General features: G+C 51.1%; 1 protein-coding gene across 8 annotated transcripts in view; it reads right to left on the reverse strand.

Annotated features, from left to right (window-relative positions):
• Positions 1–21,961, reverse strand: part of DVL3 (dishevelled segment polarity protein 3) — a 33,585-nt gene extending 11,624 nt beyond the window's left edge. For 7 of the 8 annotated variants that reach the window (XM_058031596.1, XM_058031597.1, XM_058031593.1 and 4 more), the window contains exons 1-2: positions 21,771–21,961; positions 388–457 (exon numbers count right to left, since the gene is read on the reverse strand). In XM_058031596.1, coding sequence (XP_057887579.1) covers positions 388–457; positions 21,771–21,937 — 237 coding nt within the window. In that variant the 5' untranslated portion in view covers positions 21,938–21,961. Of the gene's footprint in view, positions 1–387; positions 682–21,770 lie in introns of those variants that run through there. The other variant, XM_058031589.1, reaches the window with a different exon arrangement.
• Between the last annotated feature and the right edge of the window lie 2,409 nt (positions 21,962–24,370).

The following is a 24,370-nucleotide window of genomic DNA, read 5'->3' on the forward strand; positions in this document are numbered from 1 at the left end:
AGGGCAGTCAAATCCAGTCCGCTTCACCAGCACTAAAGTCACTTAAGCCCTTTGCACCAGTCACTGGAGCGGGACTTTCCTTGGGAAGCTGACCCTGCCATAGGGGCACAGGGGTTACGCTGTGCACAGGCCATGACCACGATCTCTGCCAGGCATCAGTCACCATGAGCTCTTCATGGAGGTATCCCACATCTTCCCTGGCACAGAGCCCCCTCTCGAGCTGAGGGACTGCAGTGTGGGGATCCAGCTCATCAGCTTCATGAGCAGCCAGCACACCAACAGTACTGAGCAGCCCCTGTGCCTTACTTGGCACTCCACATTCAAACGTTTTTCAGAGAGGGAGGGCATAAACAGGCTGAGACACACTGAAGCAAGGGGTTTGCTTACCCACGACACCACCCGGCCGTTGAAGCAGGGAAGCTTGGCATTGTCATCCGAGATCTCTTCTTTCACCACCCTGCAGAGGGGAGAGGAGGCAGTCAGAGCTGGATTCAGGACTTCAAAAGAAAAGGAGACTCCCAGATGGGTATTTGCATATAACACCAGGCAGCCCAGGCTTGGGGATGGAGCAGGAGAGGACTGGTAGCTCTCTCCTGCTGCTAGGCCACAGGTTCCTATGCCCACAGCCATGGCTGGCAGCCTGAAGAGGAGCCAAAGACAGAATAGCCTTTCTATGTGCATACAGCTGTTTCATTCCCCAGATCACATTTTAATCAGTAAAGCCAAAATTCAGGTGCACATCATAGAATTGTTTAGGTTGGAAAAGACCTTTAAGATCATCAAGTCCAACCATTACCCAAGCACGCCAAGGCCACCACCAAACCATGTCCCCAGGTGCCACATTTACACAACTTTTAAATACCTTCAGGGATGATGACTCCACCACTCCCCTGGGCAGTCTGTTTCAGTGCTTGACCCTTTTGGTGAAGAAATGTTCCTAATGTCCAATCTAAACCTCCCCTGGCACAACTTGAGGCAATTTCCTCTTGTCCTGTTGCCTCCTTTTGGCAGAAGAATTGGCAGAAGAGACCAATCCCCACCTGGATACAGCCTCCTTTCAGGGAATTGTAGAGAGTGATATGGTCCACCCTGAGCCTCCTTTTCTCCAGACTAAACATCACCAGCTCCCTCAGCTGCTCCACACAGGACTTGTGCTCCAGACCCTTCCCCAGTTCTGGGGAAGAAAAGTTGCCCTTTTCTAGATGCACTCCAGCACCTCAATGTCTGTCTTGTAGTGAGGGGCACAAAACTGGACACAGGGTTCAAGGTGTGACCTCACCAGTCCCAAGCACAGGGACAGTCCCTGCCCTGGTCCTGCTGTGCACACTGCTGCTGACACAACCCACAATGCCATTGACTTTCTTGGCCACCTGAGCACATGCTGCCCCATGTTCAGCCACTGGCAACCAGCACCCTCAGGTCCTTTCCCACCAGGCAGCTTTCTAGGCTGCCTTCCCCCACCCTGCACAGCTGTGTGGGGTTGTGACCCAGGTGCAGGACCAAGCACATGGCTTTGTCAACCCCATACAACTGGCCTTGGCCCATCAATCCAGACTGTCCAGATCTCTCTGCAGAGCTGTCCTACCCTCCAGCACATCAACACTCCCACCCAACTTAGTCATCTGTGAACTGAGTGTGCCCTCAGTCCTCATGACCAGATCACTGATAAAGATATTAAACAGGACTGGCCCCAGCACTGAGTCCTGGGGAACACCACTGTGAGCAGCCAATGGATGCAGCTCCATTCCTGACACCCTCCTGAGCCCACCCAGCCAGTTTCCTACACAGGGAGCAGCTCACTTGTCCAAGCCATGAGCAGCCAGTTTCTCCTGGAGAATGCTGTGGGAAATAGTGTCAAAGGCTTTACTAAAGCCCAGGTAGGTAACAACCACAGCCTTTCCTTCCTCCACTAACCGTGCCACACTGTCACAGGAGATCAGGCTGGTCAAGCAGGACCTGCCTTTCCAAAACCCATGCCAGCTGGGTCTGATTGCCTGGCTGTTCTGTACCTGCCCCATGATGGCACTCAAGATAATCTGCCCCATGACCTTCCCTGGCACTGAGGTCGGGCTGACAGGCTTGTAATTCCCTTGGATTCTCTTTCTGGCCCTCCCTGTAGGTGGGCATCACATTTGCCAACTTCTATTCACCTAGGACCTCCCTGGTTGACCAGGACTGCTGGTAAATGAGAGAGTGACTCAGTCAGCACTTCCACCAGCTCCCTCAGTATCTTTGGGTGGATCCCATCTGACCCCATAGACTTTGGTGTGTTTAAGCAGGTTGCTGACCATTTCCTCTTGGATTACATGAGCTTCGTTCTGCTCCCTGTCCCTGTCCCCCAGCTCACAGGGCTGGGCACCCTGAGAACAGCTGATCTTGCTATTAAAGACTGAGGCAAAGAAGACATTAAGTACTCCAGCCATTTCCTCACCCTTTGTCACTGTTTCCCCCCACATCCAATAAAGGATGGACATTCTCCTTGGCCCTCCTTTTGTTGCTGACATTATTTGTAAAAACATTTTAATTGTCTTTAACAGGAGTAGCCAGGTAAGTTCCAGTTGGGCTTTGGCCCTTCTGGCTCTTCCTGCATAACCTCACAACATCCTTGTAGCACTCCTGAGTTGCCTCCCCCTTCTTCCAAAGGCAAAATATTTTATTTTTTCCTGAGTTTGAGGCAAAGTTGCCTGCTCAGCCAGGCCATTCTTCCTCCCCACTGGCTTGTCTTTCAAGCAATAGGGACGGCCTGCTCCTGCATCTTTTAGATTTCCTTACTGAAGAATATCAGCCTTCTTGGGCTCCTTTGCCCTTCAGGGCTGCCTCTCAAGGGACTCTGTCAACAAGTTCCTAATCAGGCCAAAGTCTGCCCTCTGCAAGTCCAAGGTGGCAGTTCTGCTGATCCTCCTCCTTACTCCTCTGAGAATCAAAAACTCTTATCACGTTGTGGTTGGTGTGCACAAGGTGGCCTCCAGCCACCACGTCACCCCTCAATTCTTCTCTGTTCACAAACAAGTCCAGTGCATGCCTTCCCCAGCTGGCTCCCTCACCCACTGTATCAGGAAGTTCTTCCACACATTCCAGCAACCTCCCTGCTCCTGCTGTACTGCATTTCCAGCAGACATATTTCCACCAGTTTGCTTATTTCTAAAGAAATACATAATTTAAGCCTCTTTATAATGATCTGAAAGAATCACAAACTATGCCAGAGATTTCTAATAGATGAAAGTGAAATACATTAAACACGCTGCCTACTAAATGATACTGTTGCTTTTTAATTACATGCATAATATTTCAACATCATTTCAAGCTTTATAGTGGTGCCATAATGTCACGTCCCTGCATTACACAAACAGCTACATTATCATCCTTCACAGTGAAAGAAGCACTAACTTTTTTTTTTCCCTAGAAGTAAAAAAACAAAATCACTTTTCTTTGGAGAAAGAAAGTTAGGTTTTTTTTATTTTAAATATCACTGGACCCCTAAATACTTTTTCCACACAGAATCTGCAATCAAAACAACTTGCAAATTCAGAAGATTCAATTTCTACTATCTTTGATAAATCAAATATCAAAATAGGCTTTAACAAACTAATTTCCTTTTCTATCCAATGACAACATTTTAAGCACTCTTATTTAATACAAAGATATATTACAATTAGCTTGTGATACTATGTTTCCCTTCCAACCTATATTTAAGGTAGCTTGACACATATTATGCTTAAAACATGAGGTAACTAGATAGTGAATAAATTATGGGGGTAGGGAGAGAGTCCAACAAAAAAGAAAAAAGAACAAAGAATGTGAAACCAAGAGAAATTATGTATTAAAAGTAAGTAGATTATAAGTATCTAACACTACTCAGAAGTGGAATCCTATAAACAGATCTGAAAGGTCCCCAAGCCAGTCCCCAACTCACGGGGAATCGAAGAGGATGCACAGGTGGGACACGGAGCTGTGACCCATTGCCCCAGAGCCATCAGGTCGCAGCACGCTGGGGCTTGGAGAAACAGGCGCTCTGGGCTCCTGGCTGTGCTCCCTGGTGTCCCAACAGCTGCCCCAGCTGTCCCCAGAAACAGGAGACAAGGCCTGCCCACTCTCACAAGGCATCAGCAAAAGGCAAATGAACAGTGCTGGAAGCCTACAGCTGGGAGCAGGCCCGCTCCACCCTGCCAGCCCCACTGGTTGCGCCGGTGTCACACACGCTCAGCAAAGGGCTGTCCCAGGGCTGAAAGGCAGCACGTCACCCGGCAGCTGGCACTCACAATCCCTGACAAAACTGGAGAGCCAGCAAAGGGACTGCACAAAGGCTACCCTTCCCCAGAAGGCACAGATGAGGAGGTCACGGTTTGAGCAGTCTAATCCTCTCCCAGGATGTGTGTTAATTCCTCTTGCACAGATGGAGAAGCGGGAAAAGCAGGAAAGGAGCAGTGACGATGGATTAAAACCCTGATAGCTTAACGCTTCTTCAGCATGTTCTGTGCCAGCCTCTGCCCAAAGCCCCTGCAGCCCAGATGAATGTCAGATACAGGCAGTCCCCTTGGGATCCACCCCCTTTGCTGCCCACACCAGCCCTTTCCAATGCAGGCAAGTTGTCGTCTTCTCACTTCCAAGTGTGCACACACATGCACCCTGCCCTGGCTGCACTAGCATCCATTCATACTGTCGCCAGCAGCCTGGACTGCATCCAATTCCTAGAGAGAACTTCAGGCAGAGCCAATTTTCAGTGCTACATGCTGCCTGCTCAGGGACACAGAGCCCTGCCTGTGGCTGAAGGGACAGGGTGATATATTTGCTGGGTCAAGGTGACCAACTGTTCAGCACAAGTCAACTATTCCACTTTCAGTGGGGACAGAGGAAACCAACCCCAAGCCCGCCCATTCAGCCTCAGCTGCAATGCCTGATGGAGAACAAGCTCCCTCTGTCCTGAGAACTGGTCCCTCCTCACTCTTATTACCCTGCGGCTGCCCCAGACATCCCAGGGGTCAGCTCCACCCCAGAGCAGTTTTCTGCCTCCTTCTCCAGCCACTACATTATTTATCACTATTTATCACCCAGATGCCAGAGCACAAAGGATTATATATTTAGACTCTACAGAGCAAAAACTGATAGTGCTGGAGTCAGGCACATGCCAAGCAGGAATATCTCTGCAGCGCTGCTCACATCTGTCACCCCTCACACCATCCCAGCTATTCGTGCCCTGCATTCCTTTCCAGCCTCAGCCTGAACTGCAGCCTTCCTCCTCCATTCCTTTCCAGCCTCAGCCCTAGCTGCAGCCTTCGTCCTCCCACCTCTCACCACTCTTCCAGTCACACTTCTCGCACGGACACGACCGCAGGTTCACACGTCAGAAGCCACCGAGCAAGCAGCCTCTGGGGGAGCTGTGAGCAGTGCCACGTTTCTGCTCCGCGCTTGAATGGGGAGGCAGCCATGAGATGAAACTGTCCCGCGGATGTGCTGGCAGGGAAAGCCATCCTCTGAATGTGCTGGGAACAGCCCCCACCTGATGGGGTCTGAGACCACGATTCCTGAAAGAGCAGACCCAGGAGTACAGGCTCTCTGGTTCTCACCAAGCCTTTCCTTTTCCCAGAGCCCAGGGAAAACATCTGCCTAAGGATGATTTCAGAGGGACTGCTTTGAGTTTACTGTCAGGTTTTGAAAGTTCCAATGTTCTGCTGGGGGCTGGGTAGAACATGGCTAAGAATGGTGGCCAGGAAAAACCCCTTTCATGTGGAAGCAGCCCAAGCCTTGCCCAGGCGAGTGCGAGTCCAGGACCCTCGGTGCTGCTGCCCTGCCCAGGGAATTGCCCTGCAGCCGGGCACTCACCGGCCCCCTTCCCATCCCGGGGCCAGCAGACATGCCGAGGCCAAGCTGCAGCTGAGTGCCTGGCACGCAGGCCCCGCACTCCCCGGCACTCATCTGCCTTGAATTTTCCAACAAAGAGACCTGCGGGAGGGAGGAAGGAGGGAGGGTTACAGGGGAGGCAGGCCGAGTGGGCGGATGATTCCACCGCCATCCCCAGTGACACGGGGCCAAGCCAGGGGGAGGAGGAGGAAGAAGAGGAGGAGGGGACGAGGCTCTGGCTGCGCAGGAGCCCGGCTGGGGTGTGCGGAGGGGGCTGCCAGGGCTGACACAAGCAGCACATCTGCTCCCATGCAGCTGGGGGAGGGGAAGGGACAACCCCAGTAGCAGGGAAGGAAGCAAAGGAAACTCAGCTCCAACCCTGGCTCCATCCCTACCCTCCTGCCAGCTCCTCCTTTGGAGCCAGCAGACCCTCTCCCCATGGCCTGGGAAGGTGCCACGCTCCCAGTTTCCCTCCCGCTGCCTTGCCGGCGGGAGCAGCTGGCAGCCTGGAACATGGATGCAGAGGCGGGTGAGGGACAGGCAGGCAAGATGCTGCCTTCTCCGGGGAGTTCCAGCCTGGCTCAGGAAATTAGAGGGTATTTTATATCACAGAGTCATGTCCTAGGAATGAAGGGAAGGTGGGGAACAAGAGCGTGCACAGGAGAGAAAGGAGGCCATAAACCCCAAGCCGCGGAGACGGCTGTGCCGTGTCAGCCCCCGGCTGCGCACACATCGCCAGCGCAGCTGCTCCGCTCCAGCCTCCTCGTTTCCCCTCGGTGGCCTCCAGCCTGGCTGAGGCTGTGGATACAAGCGAGTTTCTAGCTGCAGCCAGCTCTGGTCTCTCCTGAGCAGCATCCGCTGGCCACAGCGAGGTCCCTGAGAAGAACTCTGACGGAGTAATACAAGCCCAGCGAAAGAAGAAATCCAAGAGGCACGGACAAAGGCTTCCACAGGATTTGAACCTCAGATTTGGAAGCAGGCTTGGAGCTCAGCAGCCATTACTGCTTGTTTCTGGCAGTCCTGTCCCACAGCTTGCCTATCTAAGGGCTTGCTGCAGAGAGGATACTCAGAGAGAAGAAATCACAGACGTGGTGGCAAACACAAAAGCTGTATCTGGCATCAGAGGGGTCAGTATCAAGAAGGGAGGAAGGGCTGGGGACCTCTCGAGCATGTTGGACAGCTTGATGGCCAGGACGAAAAACAGGGGATGTGCAGAGATTGAGAAGACAACTGAGCAATGACAATTTCACACTGAAAAGATGCAAAGTTAGTAGAACAGATTAAAGAACTAAGATGTCTCAAGTGTTAAGAGGAAAAACCTTTACAGAGCAGCAACGTTCTTTCCAACAGTGGAAAGTCCAGGAATTAAATTATAAACAATCTTCTCTTACAACATTCCAGAAGTGCACAATTAGGTTGGTCATTCCTGTAACCTTAACAGCCCCCATCTCCTACAGCTCACAAAGGAAGAAAAAAAACCCCAAAACCTACCAAACAAAAAAACCATCAGGAAACACTTCTGCCCAACAGCACAAGCTTCAGGGATTTACACACTAGAAATGTGATCTCATTTTCAAGACCTCTAGTACACTCCCCTTAGGGTAGGGATGTCTTGTTTCCAATTGATTATATAGATTAACAATACTGCATAGCAAAAGGAAGCACCTTGATGTTTTACTACTCAAATATGAGCAGCTCCTGGCTCTAGAGCAAAATCCTTATCTATTCTGTAAGATAGTGCTGAAGCCACAGGGATGAGCTCTGCAGCCATTTCACCAGATTAGAAAACTGGACATGGCAATTCTCGGTGAGTGCTGGGATTTCAGTTGGGAAATATGTGCCTGTTAGATTAAGCCCAGATATGATGTGTGTGTATTTCCCAAGGGGATACAATTTACCTAAGAGCTACAGACCCAACCAAAGAATACACATGGCAGTGATCACTCGTGTATCAGTGAGATCTCGGGCTTTGCAGGCAAACAGGATGAATCAAACAGGATTAGAGGATTTGAGCCGTCTGTCTCTGTAAGCCAACACACTCTTTGGGTCTCCCTCACTGTATTTTCACCTCCTGTGCAAAGAAGAGGAGTACAAATTGCATTACACTGGAGTGAGAAGGGCTCTCTGACCATAAACAGACTGTCACTCTCCCATTTAATTTCCCTTCCAAGCCCCCAGACAGGGTGTTCTGCACTGCTCCTCTGTGCTGCAGCACAAGGTAAAAGGGGAAACGCAGATCTGTAGATGGTTTCATTCTCAGACCTGCTGTCCTGTCTGTCCCTGCACTCCATGTGAACACGAACTCCTCTGCAGCACTCTCTTTACCTGGTGTGCTCCTCAAGAATCAAGAAGCACAAATCATCAACAGCTGTCCTACTACCAAACCAGTAACACACCTCTGTACGTGTGCAGGAATGGCCACTCCTGCCCTCCTAACAAGTCCAGGGAGCAACACAAGGACTCCTCAAAGGTCATTCCCTTTGAAGCTACTACCTGCACTCCTCAAGAATAGGCTCTTTAGTTTTCAGAGAACGGTTTGAGTAGGAAAGGACCTTAAAGATCATTTAGTCCCAGTCCCCCTGCTAGGGGCCTGGAGCCTCCCTCAACCATGTTCACTTCTGCTGCCCCACAGCCTCCTCATGCACCATCCCCACCTTTCTGTGCTTTCCCCCCACGGTCAGTCAGACATCCAAGATGCCAACTGTTTTCCCTGAGAAGCCCTCATCAACACATTTGCAATCATTCCACTGGACAAACACCAGGACAAGCAGAGCCCCTAAGTCTGGGCAATGCTTAGCCTCAGCTGGACCTGTGCTCAGCCCTACAGGTATCACTGGGTGGCAGATGACAGAGATCAGACCTCCTGTTCACCTAGTCCAAAGACTGGAAAAGGAATGACATTTAGGAAGGAGCCACCCAGGCTCAGAGGCGTGCCCAGGAGCAGCACTTATCAAAGCAAAGCTACAGACTGATTTCACGGTGAGTGCAGAGCCCTGGCAGCCCCTCCCACCTTGATCCCAGAGTGACCATCTGGCTGCAGCCCTGCTCTGCAAACAAGCCCGACAGGCCTGTCCTCCACCGACCTGCTGGCAGCAGGAAGCTGCACAGGGACTGCAGGAGGCACCTCCACGCTAATTAATCCTGCCCTGCCCAAGCCATGCTTCCAACCTCCGGAAGGACATTTACAGACATCATCAAAGAAAGCATTCTGCAGGCCCCCGAAGGTTCAGTGACACTTTCAGTCTCTTTGAATTGGAAATCAGGACAAACGGGAACTTCCAGCAGAAGCCAAGTCAGGTTCTTCATGCTGCTAAAAGCTTGCACAAAGATACAACTAAAAGCTTGCATAAAAATACAACACAACACAAAGACACAAGACAAGTGCAGGGACTCACGGTGAGAAAAAAAAGATTTGAGGCTAAACATCTGCAGAAATGACCTTCAGGGAATGGAGACAATTCCACAGACATAGTAACAGTGGCCAAAAGCTGGGCTTGTATTCAGGCTGGGAGAGGAAACAGGCCCAAAGAGGCCCCAGGCAGAGCTGTGTATGAGACAGGGTAAAATCCTGATGTGGTTGCTGTGGCTCACACTGATGTGAGACAGCAAGCACACCGGAGGAAGGAGGCTTGGTGTGCTGTGCCACTCGGCTCCATCTGGACACAGACAAGAGGAAGAGCCCACAAGGCAGAGCTGCAAAACAGCAGCTCCTGCCGACAGAGGGAAAGGGAGAGAGGCGAAAATAGTGCAGAGGTAGACAAAGGGTTTATCTGGCTACTGCTGGTTGCAAAGCAAAGGACAACACCAGCTTATCAAGAAGCTTGTGAATGAGGTGTTTGCACCCCACAGGGAGCTCCTTGCAACTCCCCATGAGTGAGAAGTCACTCCCCCTTTCTAGGCTGACTGGAAAAGCAACAGCCTGCCCTGCAATGTCCACGGGCTTCACACTGGATAAGAGACTGTAAGGAGCTGCAAAGAGCCCCAGGGGCTGCTGAGGGGGCAGTGTGAAGTTGGCACATACACCGCAAGCAAGGGAGAAGGCCGTGATGCCTGGGAAGGCTCTGCATGCACCACGGGGAATGCGAGACCAGGCCTTCCTTTTCTGGCCCTCAGCTGAGGGACACCAAGTCAGCCCTGCTTTTTCTAACAGCGAGAGAGGCTCCTGCCAAGAAAGCGCTGCTGCTGTGGAATGTGCTGGGCCAGCAGTACAGCTCATTCCTGGAAAAGCATCAACTCAGCGGGAGACCAAGGAGAGGAGAACAGGGGGAAATTGGGAAGAGGGGGAGGGTGGGAAACAAAGTCTGGGACTTCCACACCTGGGGAAGCACAGAGCAGTCTGCTCACCAGCACCTCCTCCTCGCGGGCTGCCAGCACAACAGCCCTGCCCAGCACCAGCTCTCTAGGAGGACCCTTCTGACAGCCAGATACCTCCAGAGCAGAGCTGGGACCACACAGACCAAGGCAGATGTCTGTGGGGAAGAGCAGCAAGGTTCATCCCCCCCCATCATGTTAATAATTAATTTAATGTAATGACAGATCTCCACGAGGAAATGACAAAGCAGCCTCCACATGTGTCCTATCCTCAAGACACTGACCAGCTCACATTACTCTCTCCTTGCATAAACAATTTTGCAAGAGCCTCCCTAGGAAACCGACTCAACCTCCTACCCGATGGGAAGGGGTCTTGAAGCATGACAGGCTGTAGATGGCTGCACCTACTCTGCACATCCAGCTGGGCTGCCATCAGCAACAGCTCTGCTAACTGGGTCTGTAAGACACACAGAGAGCCCCCATAAAACCAACAGGCTGTTAATAAAGCTCACAACAAACTTTCACCACAAAACATGTGCCAAAGACAATGAAAAGGACTCACGCAAAGAAGAGCCTTTCAGTGTCACAACAGCTGCATGGTGGCAAAGACAGAACTCTGTCCCAGATTGCAAGCTATTGCAGTACTGTGAAAAATGGGCAAACACTGATACTACATCCCTCTGGTCCTAAAATGCAGGAGGCAGAAGAGAGCATGAGGGGTCTGAACACTCATTATAAACTTTTCTGACCATTGCTAGGCCAGGGACACTTAATTGTTTTTCTTCCTCATCTGCTTTTGACGGTCTCATGCAGATGGCACAAAAAATTCCCAGTGAATAAAGCACGTTTCAGCAGCCTTTAATACACTTCATCAATTTCACTAACACCAGACTTATTCACCAAACTCCATTCAAGACACAGGGCAACAATACAGCAAGTAACCTACCAAGCATCCTTTACCAGGCCAGCCAGGCTTGCCCTTCAGCCAACAACCCAGCAAGCAAGAAAACACTGTTCAACTGCTGGAAGAAAGAGACAAGAAAGGTGCTCCAGTCCCAACCAAACTAATCATGTGCTGGCACACAACTTTCTCAACTTGAGGTCCAAAAAGCAGATGAAAGCCATACAGTAGGACCCAATACATTACTGTAAATATAAAGTCTTCACAATTGCCATGTACAGAATTCAGTTCAGGTCCTACCAGGACTCATCTATACACCAGGAATCATCTTCCTTTCCAACAAGAGAGCAAGCCTCTCCTCTAGTTTAGAAGAGGACAGTGTTTTGGATCACTGTAGCACCAGGTCCAACTGCTGCTTTTCTTTGACACTGTGAACTCCTGGACCTGACCCTGTCACATGCCATGCAAAACCTTCCACCAGCTGTCTCTGACAACTGCACCGAAGGCTGGGTAATGGCCACTGACCTCCAGAAATCACCATCACAGGACATGGAATGTTTCTCTTGTGGAGGGTCTCAAAGCCACAGCTGCCAACTCCCAAGTCCTTCAAGGACAGAAGGGTGCAGAGGAAGGACACACAACCTATCTACAAGTCTGTAAATATCCCATGAGCTCAGTAACTGTGTTGAACCAGTCATTCTACACATTAGCTATTCCCAAAGGCAACCCAGAAATACTCATCAAGTGTTGTTACTGCAATAGGGTCATCCTGTGTCTGTGGATCTGCTGGTAAGTCAAGTTACAAGACCACCCTGATTTTGAGCTTCCTAATTATCTGCAATACTGACACCAAGTTCCCTTGAAGCATCTCTCCTGTAAGTTACATGTAGAGTGACCACAACACTTAGTACCAACACCGCAGGCTGATCAACCAGGAGCACAGCTGGACCCTACAGTCAGGATGGCCTGACACAGTCCCCACCTCACATCTACAAACCCTTCTACATGGCACAGCTAAGTGCACACTGGCAGAGATGTTACACACCTTGTGTTAGTTTGGAACTGCCCCAAGGAAATCCAGAGCTTACCCTAAACTGATGCAGATGTTGACATCCTCAAAATCCCCTGACACTTCCAGGATGACTAGACAAAGAATAGTCTTAAAGAGTTTTCCCAAGTCTAAATTTTTGGCCCCTGCTGAAACAACACATTTTTAATCTAGAAGAAAAATCCACCTCACAGGACCCTCTTCAGGAGTTAAAGGTGTATTAACCAGCTCTAGGTCTAAGACAGGTTTGCCATAAGGGACTTAGCTCTGCAGCCAGACCCGTGAAAATCCACCCTTCTCAGAGCCACAAAAAACAGTAAGAGAACTCAAATGAACACAGTACAAGAGCAAGACTCCATGCATTGAGCCCCTATATGGATTTCCAGTATGGCACAGCCCCATCAGGGCCCACAGGCAAGTCTCTGTGTGAATGGCACTAACATACTGGTTGAGCTAGGCAGGGCTGAATGAACTGGGACAGCTGGTTAGCTGTATGCAAACACAAGTATGGAGTTTGCATATCCATCACAGCTTCTGGAAAAAGCTTCAGTTTGAGAAGCTGCTGCTCCCTGGGGCCAACCAGGCAGCAGCCATCAGCACTGCAGCAACTTTCTCCCTGCCCTGATGGCATCAGGCCACCAAGCCAAGGTTGTCACCTGCTGCTGACATTGCTCTGGCTGTCAACAACAACAGCACAGCACAATGCACTGTATAGGGGACAGCCTATTTGCTTGCAGGCCATGAGACACGAAAACACCATGAGCAGGTAGTCAGAGTAATGCTGGGGGAAAGAGTTGAAGCCCAGGCAGGGGAGGTTACTGTGCTAACACCAGCTTCCCTGCTATAACAATCCATGCACAGCCAAAGCTCCTGAAACACAGACCCCTCTGGCAGACTCTCAGTGTCCCCAGAACCAGCCTGTAGCCACCAGCAAACAAGGAAAAGTCCACAAACTCTGCTACTCAGACCCAGAACTCCCAGCCTATCACAGAGACAGCTGCCAGCGATCAGAGGGGCCACGTAGCAAATAAATTCCTCTCCAAACCCTAGGGGCAGGTCAAAAACCAGCAGAGGAAAGACCTTCCCACACAGCAGCCAGCGACAGCTCTTCCAAAAACAGAGCTTTGCTCCAAGTCATGTGAGGAAGCCTTTCCCACTTCAGCTTCTGTCTTCAGCCAGGACCAGAAGGACAGACTCCCACTGTAGCAACTCAGTCACTGCTCACATTGCACCCTCTTTTCCCCATCTCTAACATCCTAAAAAATTTTAGTCAACAAGACACAAGAACAAATATCCCAGTGAGGAGATAATCACCACAAAGGATTTCTGGAGCAGGGTACCCAAATGTGCTTCTGCTGCCTTCCATAGCTAGCTGTGACTGAAAAAACAACACCTCTGGTATGTCCCCTTTAATAAATAACTGATAGAACAACCACAGCAGTCCCAACCCTCCACTGAGATACAGAATTACAGAGCACAGGAAGGTCAGCGCCAGGCATCTCTGCCTGCCAAAGCCTCCCGAGAGTTCCAGCCCATTCCTGGATGGGTTTAATATTAGTGCTACAGTAGTAACAACATAGCAATGGAAACAAGTGAAACCAAGAGCTTTGGGGCTCAGGGAAACACTAATGCTTCAGCTCTGCGAGCTAATGCAGTCCTCAGAGACCACAGCCCAAAAGCTCACACTCTCTCCTAAGGCCACCATGGCATTACACAGATAAGCACATGGACAAAGCAGACAAAGTCACAGAGATTAGACTAATTCCCCTATTTGTACCTTATTGAAACGCCTTCCAAAAAGCCTTTACAAAAGGATTTGGTCCAAAAATTTCCAACGGCAGTCACCAGCGGGATTAAGTTTTACTTAACTTGCCAGCTGCTGCCTAACAAGCCAGCACCAGTGGGACAAACAGTAACACAGCCACGTGGTGCCACATCCCCCTTCTGGAAAACAACAATCCATCCAGCACAGGTCAGAAGGGCAGGCTCTGAATAACAAACAAGGGATGGAGAGAGGAGGAAATCAATAGGAAACACCAAAAACACACAGCCCCGACTGCTGCTTCATCAGATGTGCAACACGATGCAAAGCTGGTGCAACATGAAGGCAATTTCCTGCAGACTCAGTATCTGCTGTGCTCTGCAAGCCCAGCTCCTCTTCATGGGCATTTTCACAGATCAAATATCTTAAACCACAACATTGTTCTATCTATTTGGATGCAGTCAAGGGTGGAGGAGTAGCAATTCATTACAGCAGGTACCCTCAGCTCAGAACAGTTCAGCAACTGCCATGCAGACATGGAAGAGGCTTCCCACCCCTGTAAGTACACTGAGCTCAAAAAGGACTTCAGGAATTTCAACTATGCTCCCTACACCTCTACATATACAGCTTTCAAGTGTAGATGAAGGGCCTGATGCCCACCCTGACAGAGGACTGAAGCCAAACCCATGTGTGCAGCAGGAAAGCTGCAGGAGAAACCAGATTTTCTTTGCTTATATTCACAGACCCTTCTTTCCTGAGCATCCCCACTTGCACAGGGTTGGGTGGCAGCCTCCACCTTGAAGAATTCACACCTGCTAGGAGACCAGGTGAAGAAATCACAGGAGAAAGAAGCCAGGAGCATGATGGAGAAGAGGAACTTACTGAAAGCTCAGTCCTCCAAGCACATTGACCTTGGGCTCAGGGACCATCTACCTCCACCCCTGCACACCAGCATCTTCCTTCTCAGAGTCCATCATGAAATGCAGCCTCCCCAGCAACATCCTCCTCTCACTGCAGCCATGCAGGAAGGAACATCACTGCTTACACTACCACCCAAAGACCCAGTACCCACCTTGTGGGTGAGCCAATGTCTGGGATTTGGGAATGGCAAAGATTAAATTCTAGAGCTCACTTTAGAAAAAAGATGTATCTCAGCAGGAACCAGAAAACTGAGCAGTGGGGCCACAACTATCATATCATAACAACAAAAAACGCTCAGGTTGTGACCCAAATTATGGTGGTTTATGAGCCACATTTTTTTTGGCATTTTGCCTTGATCTCCAAGACTGAACCATGCAGGAGCACAGCTGTACCAGAGCCGGGGCACACTGATTTACTTTGCAGCAATTTCTGAGACATCAAGGTAAGTTTTTGCTCCGTACAGGAATTTGGAGGACCAGAGGCCTCTACATTATTTCAGAACAGTGAACTGCACCAAAACAGCTGCATTCACATGGCTGAGTAAAGGTTTCTTGACCTTTCTTTCTTTTTTTCAGAAATGACAAAAGAGGCTTAAAATTAAGAAACATTCCCATCAAACACATAACTGAAAACAATGCCTCTCCAAGAAAAATGCTGGCTTCAACATGACACTGTATTTTGGGAGAAAATACATTCAGTCAAAAAAAATTTCTGACCACTTCTGGCTGCAAACTAGTTCAATAGCTGTTATAAAGCTTCATTGTTTGCATAGGACACACAAGGCCTTAGGGAAATTGGTCTGCAGCCTGATTTGGCTAACTTGGCTTTCTGAACACCCCTGGGCAAAGAAACCAGGCTGTGACTGCCATCCATGTGGCCTTCAGAGCACAGCTCCAACCACAACTGAGGACGCCGGACACCTACAGAGACAGCAATAGCTGGGTCTGAGCAGCAGGACACACAGGGCCAGGCACAGACAATACAACCCAGGGAAGCAGGGAATACTGTCACCCAACCATCTCCATCCTCACCTCAACCCTGGCACTGCTGTAGCCCCCACCACCACAACACTTGGAAAGGGCCTCCAGCAGCAGCTCCAGCCAGAATCAGCTCTGGTGTCCATGGGCCACCCCAGGCACGGGCAGCATTACAGGAACTCCCCACCACAAATGCAGACAGTGGTTAGCAGCTCTCTGCCAAATCCTCAGCAGCTCAGGAGACAGAGGCACAGGCTGCACTAACCTACATGCAAAATGTCTGCACTATCTGCTGGTGGGCCCTTGCTAACCAGGGCAGCTCCCCTCACAGCAGGCATGGAAACACATCCTCTGGAGCACAACAGATGGGCTGCTGTGGCCTTTCATGTGTAAAGTGCTCCTCTCCACATGGAATGGACAGGGACTGACTAGAAACTGGAAAAAAGTGATGGCCACCTTCCAGTAGGGCCAGTGCTGTCACTAGACCACCACAAAGGATGTGAGCATGCAAGGGAGTTTTGTAGGCCCTTTCACTCACGAACTTCTTGCCAACCTCTCTCAGCATGAAATTCATGCTGACATGGAAGCAGTCTCTATCAGGGGGCATGGGACAGGCAAAGGTCTTCTGGAGACAGCAAAAGTTTCCAATTAAAAATAAATTTTAAAAAGTTCCCAAAATCAAAATAAAACAACTCCCCCAACACATGCTACAAAGAGCTGGCAGGAAAGGCAGGGGCACCATGCCAGGGCTCACCACTGCTTAGAAACTGACACTGCTTATTAAGTTTAGGATCTCTTCCCCAGCTCCCAGCACTTCCAGCCAGAAGGACAGTCACCGCTGGTATCAATTTCAAAAAGACCCTGCAATAAAAATAAATCACTCAGCCTTTCAGAGAGCATCAACGCGTTTCCTCATGCACATGTGCAGAGATGAGGCTGCCAAATACCAACGGCATCTGACCCCTGCACTGGGAATTCCCGCAGCGCCCGCTTTGTTCTGCCTCCAGAGCCTCGTCCTAATCACTGCCTCGTACCCAGCTTTGGTGAGCAGGTGATAATTAAGCAGGTCTGGATAAGATACTGGGCCAGTGATTAGCTGGATACCAATTTTCACTTCACAGCTGAGACCAAGGAATCACCACAGCTATGAAACTAGAATTGGAATGGAGACCTGCAAGAGGGAGAAAGCAGCAGTAGCAGGAGGAGCAGCACCGTCCCACCATGTACCTCAGATCACTGGTGTTCTCCCAGCAATGCAGAACCAGTAGGATGGGGAGGGAGGAGTGCTCCCCTTGCAGAAGAATGGGGGCCCTCCTGCTCTCCAGTCTAGAAGAGGAGAGGTGGCCGAGTAAAGATAAGCAAAATAATCACCAAAGTGATTTCTTCACAGGCAAGAGAAATTTCAACTTTCAGCACTTCACAATTTATGGAAAGACAAGGCAGAATTTCAGACCAGGCGCTACGGATTTACCTGGACACACAATTTGCACTCATTAAAATGCTCTGAGAAGTTTAGCTTAAACTTTAGCATGCCCCTGTGGAAACACATTTTGATCAATAGAGAATGAGCAGTATCAATAAGACACAGAAAACGAATTAAAAGAAATCACATTTCAGCTGATATAAGAATATTCTCAGAGTTGTACCAGATAAAAAGACAAATCTGTAGTTCAGCTGAGGCAAACAGGCACAATACCTGGCTGGTGAGAAGTCCACACTGCCCAGGTGCATTTCTCATGAGGGACTTGGGTAGGAGACAACACTTTACACATGACTGAGGCCCAGGTCCCAGCAAACAACAAACTACAGACCATCAGCGGGGTTGTTCCTCTCCCAACTGCACAGGTGCCCAAAAGAATTTACAGTTCTGTTCTTGCAGCACCTCTATGGAACTGAGAGCTCTGTCATGCTAAGAGACACACAAATGTTTGCCCAAGAAGCTCCCAGTGTCAAGTGGACAAGACAAAGCACAGTTGGAGATGCCATTTTATGGATTAAGGCAAAAAAAGGAAATTAAAAAGTCTGCTCAAAATCCCATGAAAAACCTGGGGGAGGTCTGATGGAGAATATGGATCTCAAAAGCAGTCACAGCACTGCATTGATCTAAGGTGCTCTCCTGCTGATCAACACACAGCTCCTACCTGTGAAACACTGAATGAAAAGATTCAAGCTGCAGGAAGAAACCTTCCCTCTCTAATGAGTGCAGTGTTAGCAGCCAAGGGTAGTTCCACACTTCATGGTGAGACACATCCACACAAAGCATCTCCAGTCCAAGAAGAGTCCACCACACCTGTGCACTGCCATATTCACACCATCCCTCAGCTGACCTTCACGTGCCTCCACTTCTGGGATCAGCAGCACACAAAGCCAACAAGGGCACAAATATCTGCACCCTGTTATGTGCAGCTGCATCAGGAACAAAACCCTGCAGCCTTCCTTGCTGCTCACAACTCCTCTCCCCAGGACCAGGTGCAGGAATTCTTCTCATTTCTCCTCCTTGCCACCCAGAAGTGACACCACTCTGGGGTCTTAATTATTTGAAGCTGAGAACTAACTCCTGACACAGCCTGACAACTCCACAGCCACCCAGGGGAACCCCAGTTCATATTTCCAAGGAGATGTAAACACTGAAGCTGCTCCATCACTACTCTGATTCTCAGAGCAAACAAATATTAACAAGATAAACAAAAGAATGAAAAATCCCACACACCAAGACTGAGGCTGTAATACTGCCTTGGGGATGGGGTTAGCTGAAGGGAATACCAGAGACTGGAGATCCACAGCCTGGAATAAAAGGTGGAAGAGTGAGAAAGAGTCAGACTGGGCTACAGAGGTGAGAGGAAACATTGGAGATTCTGCTCCAGCTGGCTCTGGAAGGTGAGATGTCTCCATTCCTAATAAGATGAGAGGAAAAGTTTGGTTTATGCCACAGGGATCCAGCAGAAGGCCCAAAGCAGAACCATGGGACCTGCAGGCCTCCTCCTCATGGATCAGCTGCCCTAAGGCCATCTGATTCTTCTCTCACTGAGGGGGCTTTGACCTGGGTCCTACTCCTGGACACTGCCCAGCTGAGAGACAGCAGCCCAGCACAAGCCAGACAGAAGGCACCCTGAGGGAATCCCCCCTGGGAAGGAGCTGAGAGGAACACATGTGTGTGAGAGAGAGAAATGCTTTTCCCTGTCACACAGCTTCTGAATGCCACCATTGTTAACCTCCAGTCTAGCTCTCACTAATTGCCCATGCATTTGCAGTCAAGCAGCCAAGGTGCCTCCTGCCCTTCTGTCTCTGACTCTCCCTGCAGGCCAATGGTTCACTTTCTCATGGACATCAATTACCAGGGATCATGAAATTTTGTGTGCTGCCTGGGGCTTCAGGGCTTCTCAAAGATAAGGCTGCAGCTGGACTGCTCTGGTTGTTCCCACCATGTTCCAGCCAACCACCAGCACATTCTTCAGCTCTCTGGAAAGCAGCAGAGACAGCTTTCCTGATGAAGCATCCATGGTGACAGTCTTGCTCTGTCTCTCAAACCCCAAGTCTTCCGCATGCTGCTCCAACTCATTGCCCAGGACTTCTCCAAGGCACAGGCTGCCCACACACAGCCCCTGACCCTCTCTCAGCTGCACCTTCCCTTCCACAGCAGTTTATGCTTCCCAAACTGGTCACAACAAAAATCTCATCCCATGCATTTCTGATCTTGTGGTGTCTTTCTCTTCCTGAGTGATCTTCCCCTCTCCCTGCTATCACCCACTATAACTCCCTATGCTGCTTTATTGTTGAGTTTTGTTAATCTATCATCTAGCTCCTCTTGTAGAACCTTAAGAGAGGATGAAAAGGCACAGCACAAAACCTCACTGCCACCAGACCCCTCTTCCCAATACAAGATGCTATTTATTACTAAACTTTGTTTATAGCTGCGCACTCTCCCACCCACATGGCAATGTTTCATTCAAGACAAGTTTGAATTCACTTCAAGAACAACATTTCAAAGGATCCCAAAGCATTTGTTTACAAACAGCATGCATGGAGAATTCACTTCTCCCACCAATGAACGTGGTCCCCTCCGAGACAGGGAGAGGCAGCTGTTTCATAGCACCCAACGCTACTCAACAGCTGAGGGACAGGAAACGATCCACAGACAACTGATATTGCTGAGGAAATTTATGGAAAATGAGGGCTGCAGACCTCTATTTGCCAGGAGAGAACGGGGAAGCTGCTGAGGATTAAAGCTCTCCACTGGGTCAGGAGGAATTTAGGGAGGCAAAGCGTCCCAGACTGCGGTCAAAGGACTGACTCCAAATTTCAAGCCTCATCTGAAAGCTGGCACCTCCCAAACTAACGGGAACCTGGGCATTGGGATAATTTGGCTGAGGAGGGGAGAGCACCCCCTGCTGAGGCAGCCACACAGATCTCATCCAAGCCCCAAACAGGCCCAGCCCTGTTCAACATGGGGTACAAGCCAAAATCACAGCCTAGAGAGGTATTTGGTGCAGTGAGAAGACACTGGGAAGACTATAAAACTAAAAACACTTTGCAATCCCAGCTCTACACAAGACCTACTGTAAACACTAAATCTTCAAAGGAGGAAGGATCACACAACTCCTTCAAACACCAAAGTCCTAGGAATGGTAAAGGATCACATGCTGTAGAAACCAAAAGGGCCCCGGGATGGAAAAAGAGATCCTCAAAAAGGCTAAAGGAAAGTCAGCTGGAGGAAATCTGGACAAAGGGTCTTACAGGGAGCTGGCTTCATATGGGACTTGCTCCCCAGAACAGTAACCAACTTTAATCAAGTAGGAGACAGCGGGGGCTGCCCAGAATACTGGTGAGTACAACATCCAAACAAGGGACAGAACACACCTCCTCACCTCCAAAGAGTCACCTGTGATGGGAGGAACCAAAGGGCATCACAAAAGAAGTGATGGAAACACCAGTGTCAGAAGAGAGCTGCCCTGCAGGAGATGGGATATGGAGGCAGGGCTGCACCTCCTTCCATACCAGAGACTGAGCAGGGGACATCTTTGAGGATGAGACATGTACATGGGTACAGTGGGTCTTGCACACACCCCTTGCTCAGAGAGCACGTGCAGAGCTCTCACTCCTTCTCCATGGAGGTAAGGAAGGAGAAAGCTGGTCTTCTCTAAACGTTCTTCCAAAAAATGAGATGCAGAGGACAAAGCTGACAAAATGGATGTCCCTCCCCAAAATGGATGGTAGGAGAGCAAAACTGTCCCCAAATCCATTCCATGGAAAGGGCTGATGGAGGTGGCACTACCTCCACACCTTTTTGAAGGCGGGAGAAAGGGGCACTTTCCCCAGGCAGGCACAGTGGGAGATGCCCAGGCCCTTTTGGTGGGGAACGACAGTCCTGAGTTGGATACAACCTGGGGGTGCGACCCTGGACACCCCAATGTGAGCTGCATGGGAAACACCACCTCAGGCAAGGTGTTGGCCAAACATCCTGAGCAGGGGGAGGACGTGACCCTCAGATGGGGATGATGGTCTCCCCCAGGGTGCCTCTGGCAGCTGAAGCAGGGTATCACCAGCTCCCTCGCCGAGGAGTTAGCATGGCGCAGCTTCCCCAGAGCTGATGCGGGGTCCGAGGATGTGCGGCTGCCCCGGAGGCAGCACCCAGGAACAACGAACCCAGAGAATGTGAACGGGGGTATCACCACCAGCCCCCCACAGGTAAGGTCCTGGGGGGCACGGAGGGTGTGTCCGTCCACACAGAACCCAAGGGGGTCATTATCCCCATCCTCGCCAAGGAAAGGCAACCGGGATGGAGGATGGATCGGGGTCCCCCTCCCCGCGCCGGGCACAGAGGGGCACCTCTCCATCCCGGGGGTCCCGGCCCCGCCGTCCCGGGGGCGCTCCCGGGGCCGAGCGGGCAGCCAGCCCCGGCCCCGGCCCCATGAGGGCGGCGCTCCCCAGCCACCCCCCCGGCTCCCCGGGGAGGCCCATGGGGCCCGGGCTCCACGCGTGGCCCCGGGGGACCGGGCCCGGGCCCGCGCTCACCCGAAGTCGTCGTCCATAGACTTGAAGTAGAACTTGTAGTTGGGGCGGTTGAGGAGCCCCTTGAAGTCGCCGAGGGTGACGCGCTCGGCCGGGATCGGCAGCTTCACCAGGTACGGCGTCTCCTGCTCGTCCAGGTGGTAAATGATCTTCGTCTCGGCCGCCGCCATGGCGCCCCTGCCCGGCCGCCAGGCCCCCGCCTCTGCCTCCGCCGCCTCCTCCGCCCCGGCCCGGACCCCCAGTCCCGGCCCGGCCCCCGCCCCGGCCCGGCTGCGGCCTCCGCACGCCCGGTCCCCCCGCGCCCCTTGTTCTCCGGGTCCCAGCGCCGCCCGGCTGCACGGCGCAGGCTCGGCCCCGGCCGGCTCCGCCCCGCCCGCCATCCCGGCCCCGCCGGAACCGGAACCGGCGCCCGGTGGGGCCGCGGCGCGGGAGCCCGCCCGGGGCCCGCCATGGGCCGGGACCGGGCTCAGCGGGCAGCCCGCGAGTTTGGGCCCGGATCCCTCCACGATGCTGGCCCGCACCCTGCCCCCGCCCAGGTCCCGCATCCATAGGAGACCCCCCTTGGCGGGCACTGACCCTCTGATTCGGAACGGATCCCCCACATACCCCCATCCACCCCGCCACTGCTCTGCCCATGTGGGTGCACGGCCCCTGGGACTGCCCCACCCCAGCCCCATCGCCCGTGGGTGCCTTGGGATTTATACTGCACATCCACATCCTCCTGTCCACAGCCTGGTACTCCCGGTGCACCCACATTCCCAGGGCCAGCTGGGAATATACCTCTCCCAGGCTCCCCGTCCCCATTCGGCTTTCACACCCCCTTTACACCCTCTGATGCTGCTTCACACACAGGGTCATTCCTGTGTCCCACAACCTCTGCTTCTGTCCACACCTCAGGCCTCCCCTTTTATCTCTGCAGCCCTAGTCCTTTATCACACACCTCCCAGTCTTCTCCATGCTCCTCATCCAGCTATGTGCCCCATGAGTACAGCTTACAAAACATGAGGCATATCCATCTCTACCCTATCCTCCCATGTACAGACTCCTTTGAGCTCCCATACTGTTTCAGATGGCCACCACACACAGGGACTACCACCCACCCCGGCTCCTCTCCAGCTAAGGCTTCCCTCTGAACCCCTTGTCACCATCCAACAACTAACCCCAGTGCTCAAACCTTTTCCTCACTACGCAGACTCTTTCCTCTGCTCTTCATGAGACTCCTCTGTTCCATGTACCATGGCTTCATCAACTGGGCACCCTTTGGCTGTGTGTTTCTTCCCATCCCATCTCCCCAGACCCCAGCACATTCTCACCTACAATCATCAGCACTGTGATCCCAGCCCCTAGAACTTGCCTCTGTCCCACAGCAGTCTCAGGCTGTCTGGTTTCCCCTCCGCACACGTTGCCAGCACCCAGCAGGCACCAAGGAACCATCTCCATCAGCAGCTTCCCGGAGTTGTGGCTGAGAGCAAAGCTGGGGTGGATGGAGTTTTGGGAACACCCACCAACAGGAAGGGCAAGAACTGCCTTGCACCATCCTGTATTAGAAGGAAGAAACGCGGAGGAAGCACCACACCATGGGCCTGCACAGGGCATGAGACTAGATCAGCCCTCAGACTAGACTGCCCTGCCGTAGGAAAAGGAGCCAGAGAGATCCTGCAGGGAACAGAGCCAAGTTCCTCAGGCAGGCTGAGCTAAATAAGCCCTCTAATGCAATAAAAAGTCCTGCAGGCATTGCTAGTAATTACCTGGGCAGCACTGCTAGACTGGGAGAAGAACCTGACATTAAACTGAAAAAAAGAATAAAAATTCCAAGGAAGTCCTCAGGTAAGCAGAAGCTGTAGGAGGTCTGAGACTCTCCCATGTCTCCCATCAGCTCTTGGAAGATTGTAATTTCCTTATGCTCAGAGCTCTGTGGTAAAAGCTGGTGTACCTGGAATGAAGAATCCAGGTCAGGAATGGAAAAGTTTAGTTTAAGTTGCTTCTTCCTGTGTCTACCGTGACAGAGTTAAAATCCTTTTGCAACACCTCCTTGCCCCCAAAGCAGACGCATGTGAAAGAATCCTGGTGTGTCCCTGGCAGGGCCACTGTCTCACCCACCTCCCAGCACAGCTGTGGATGCACCTCAGAGCCTGTATTGTACACATCAGACACTTTTGTTACCAAAAGGCCAATTTTCAGTAGTGCTGAGCTCCCAAGGGAGCACATGCAGCTCAGGGGAGGGGTGCTACACCCCCGGGGTGGTAGTAGATGAAATCTCACTGCTACAGCTGCCTTTTCTTTTAAAACAAGCCAAGTGACTGAATAGACTCAATGATAGATCAGTTTCACTGCTCACAGAGGCCTTGTGCTGTATGACTCATTGAATGGAAGTTAAGAACACAGTGCCAAAGAAATTAGCAGGAGGGGATTGTGCTGTGCACTCCAAGGTCCACAAGGAAGAGTTTCTGAACTGCCTGTTGGCTTATTTTTGCAATTATGGCAACTTAAAAATTGCAGCATTGATAAAATTGCTTCTTTACAGAGTACACAGGCTTCAGACATTTTAGTGCATCTTGGAACAGCCCAAAGCAGAGGTGGATGTAGTTGGGCTTTAAGCAAAA

Source organism: Melospiza georgiana, chromosome 10 (genome assembly GCF_028018845.1).
Source record: "Melospiza georgiana isolate bMelGeo1 chromosome 10, bMelGeo1.pri, whole genome shotgun sequence".
NCBI classification, from domain to species: Eukaryota; Metazoa; Chordata; class Aves; order Passeriformes; family Passerellidae; genus Melospiza; species Melospiza georgiana.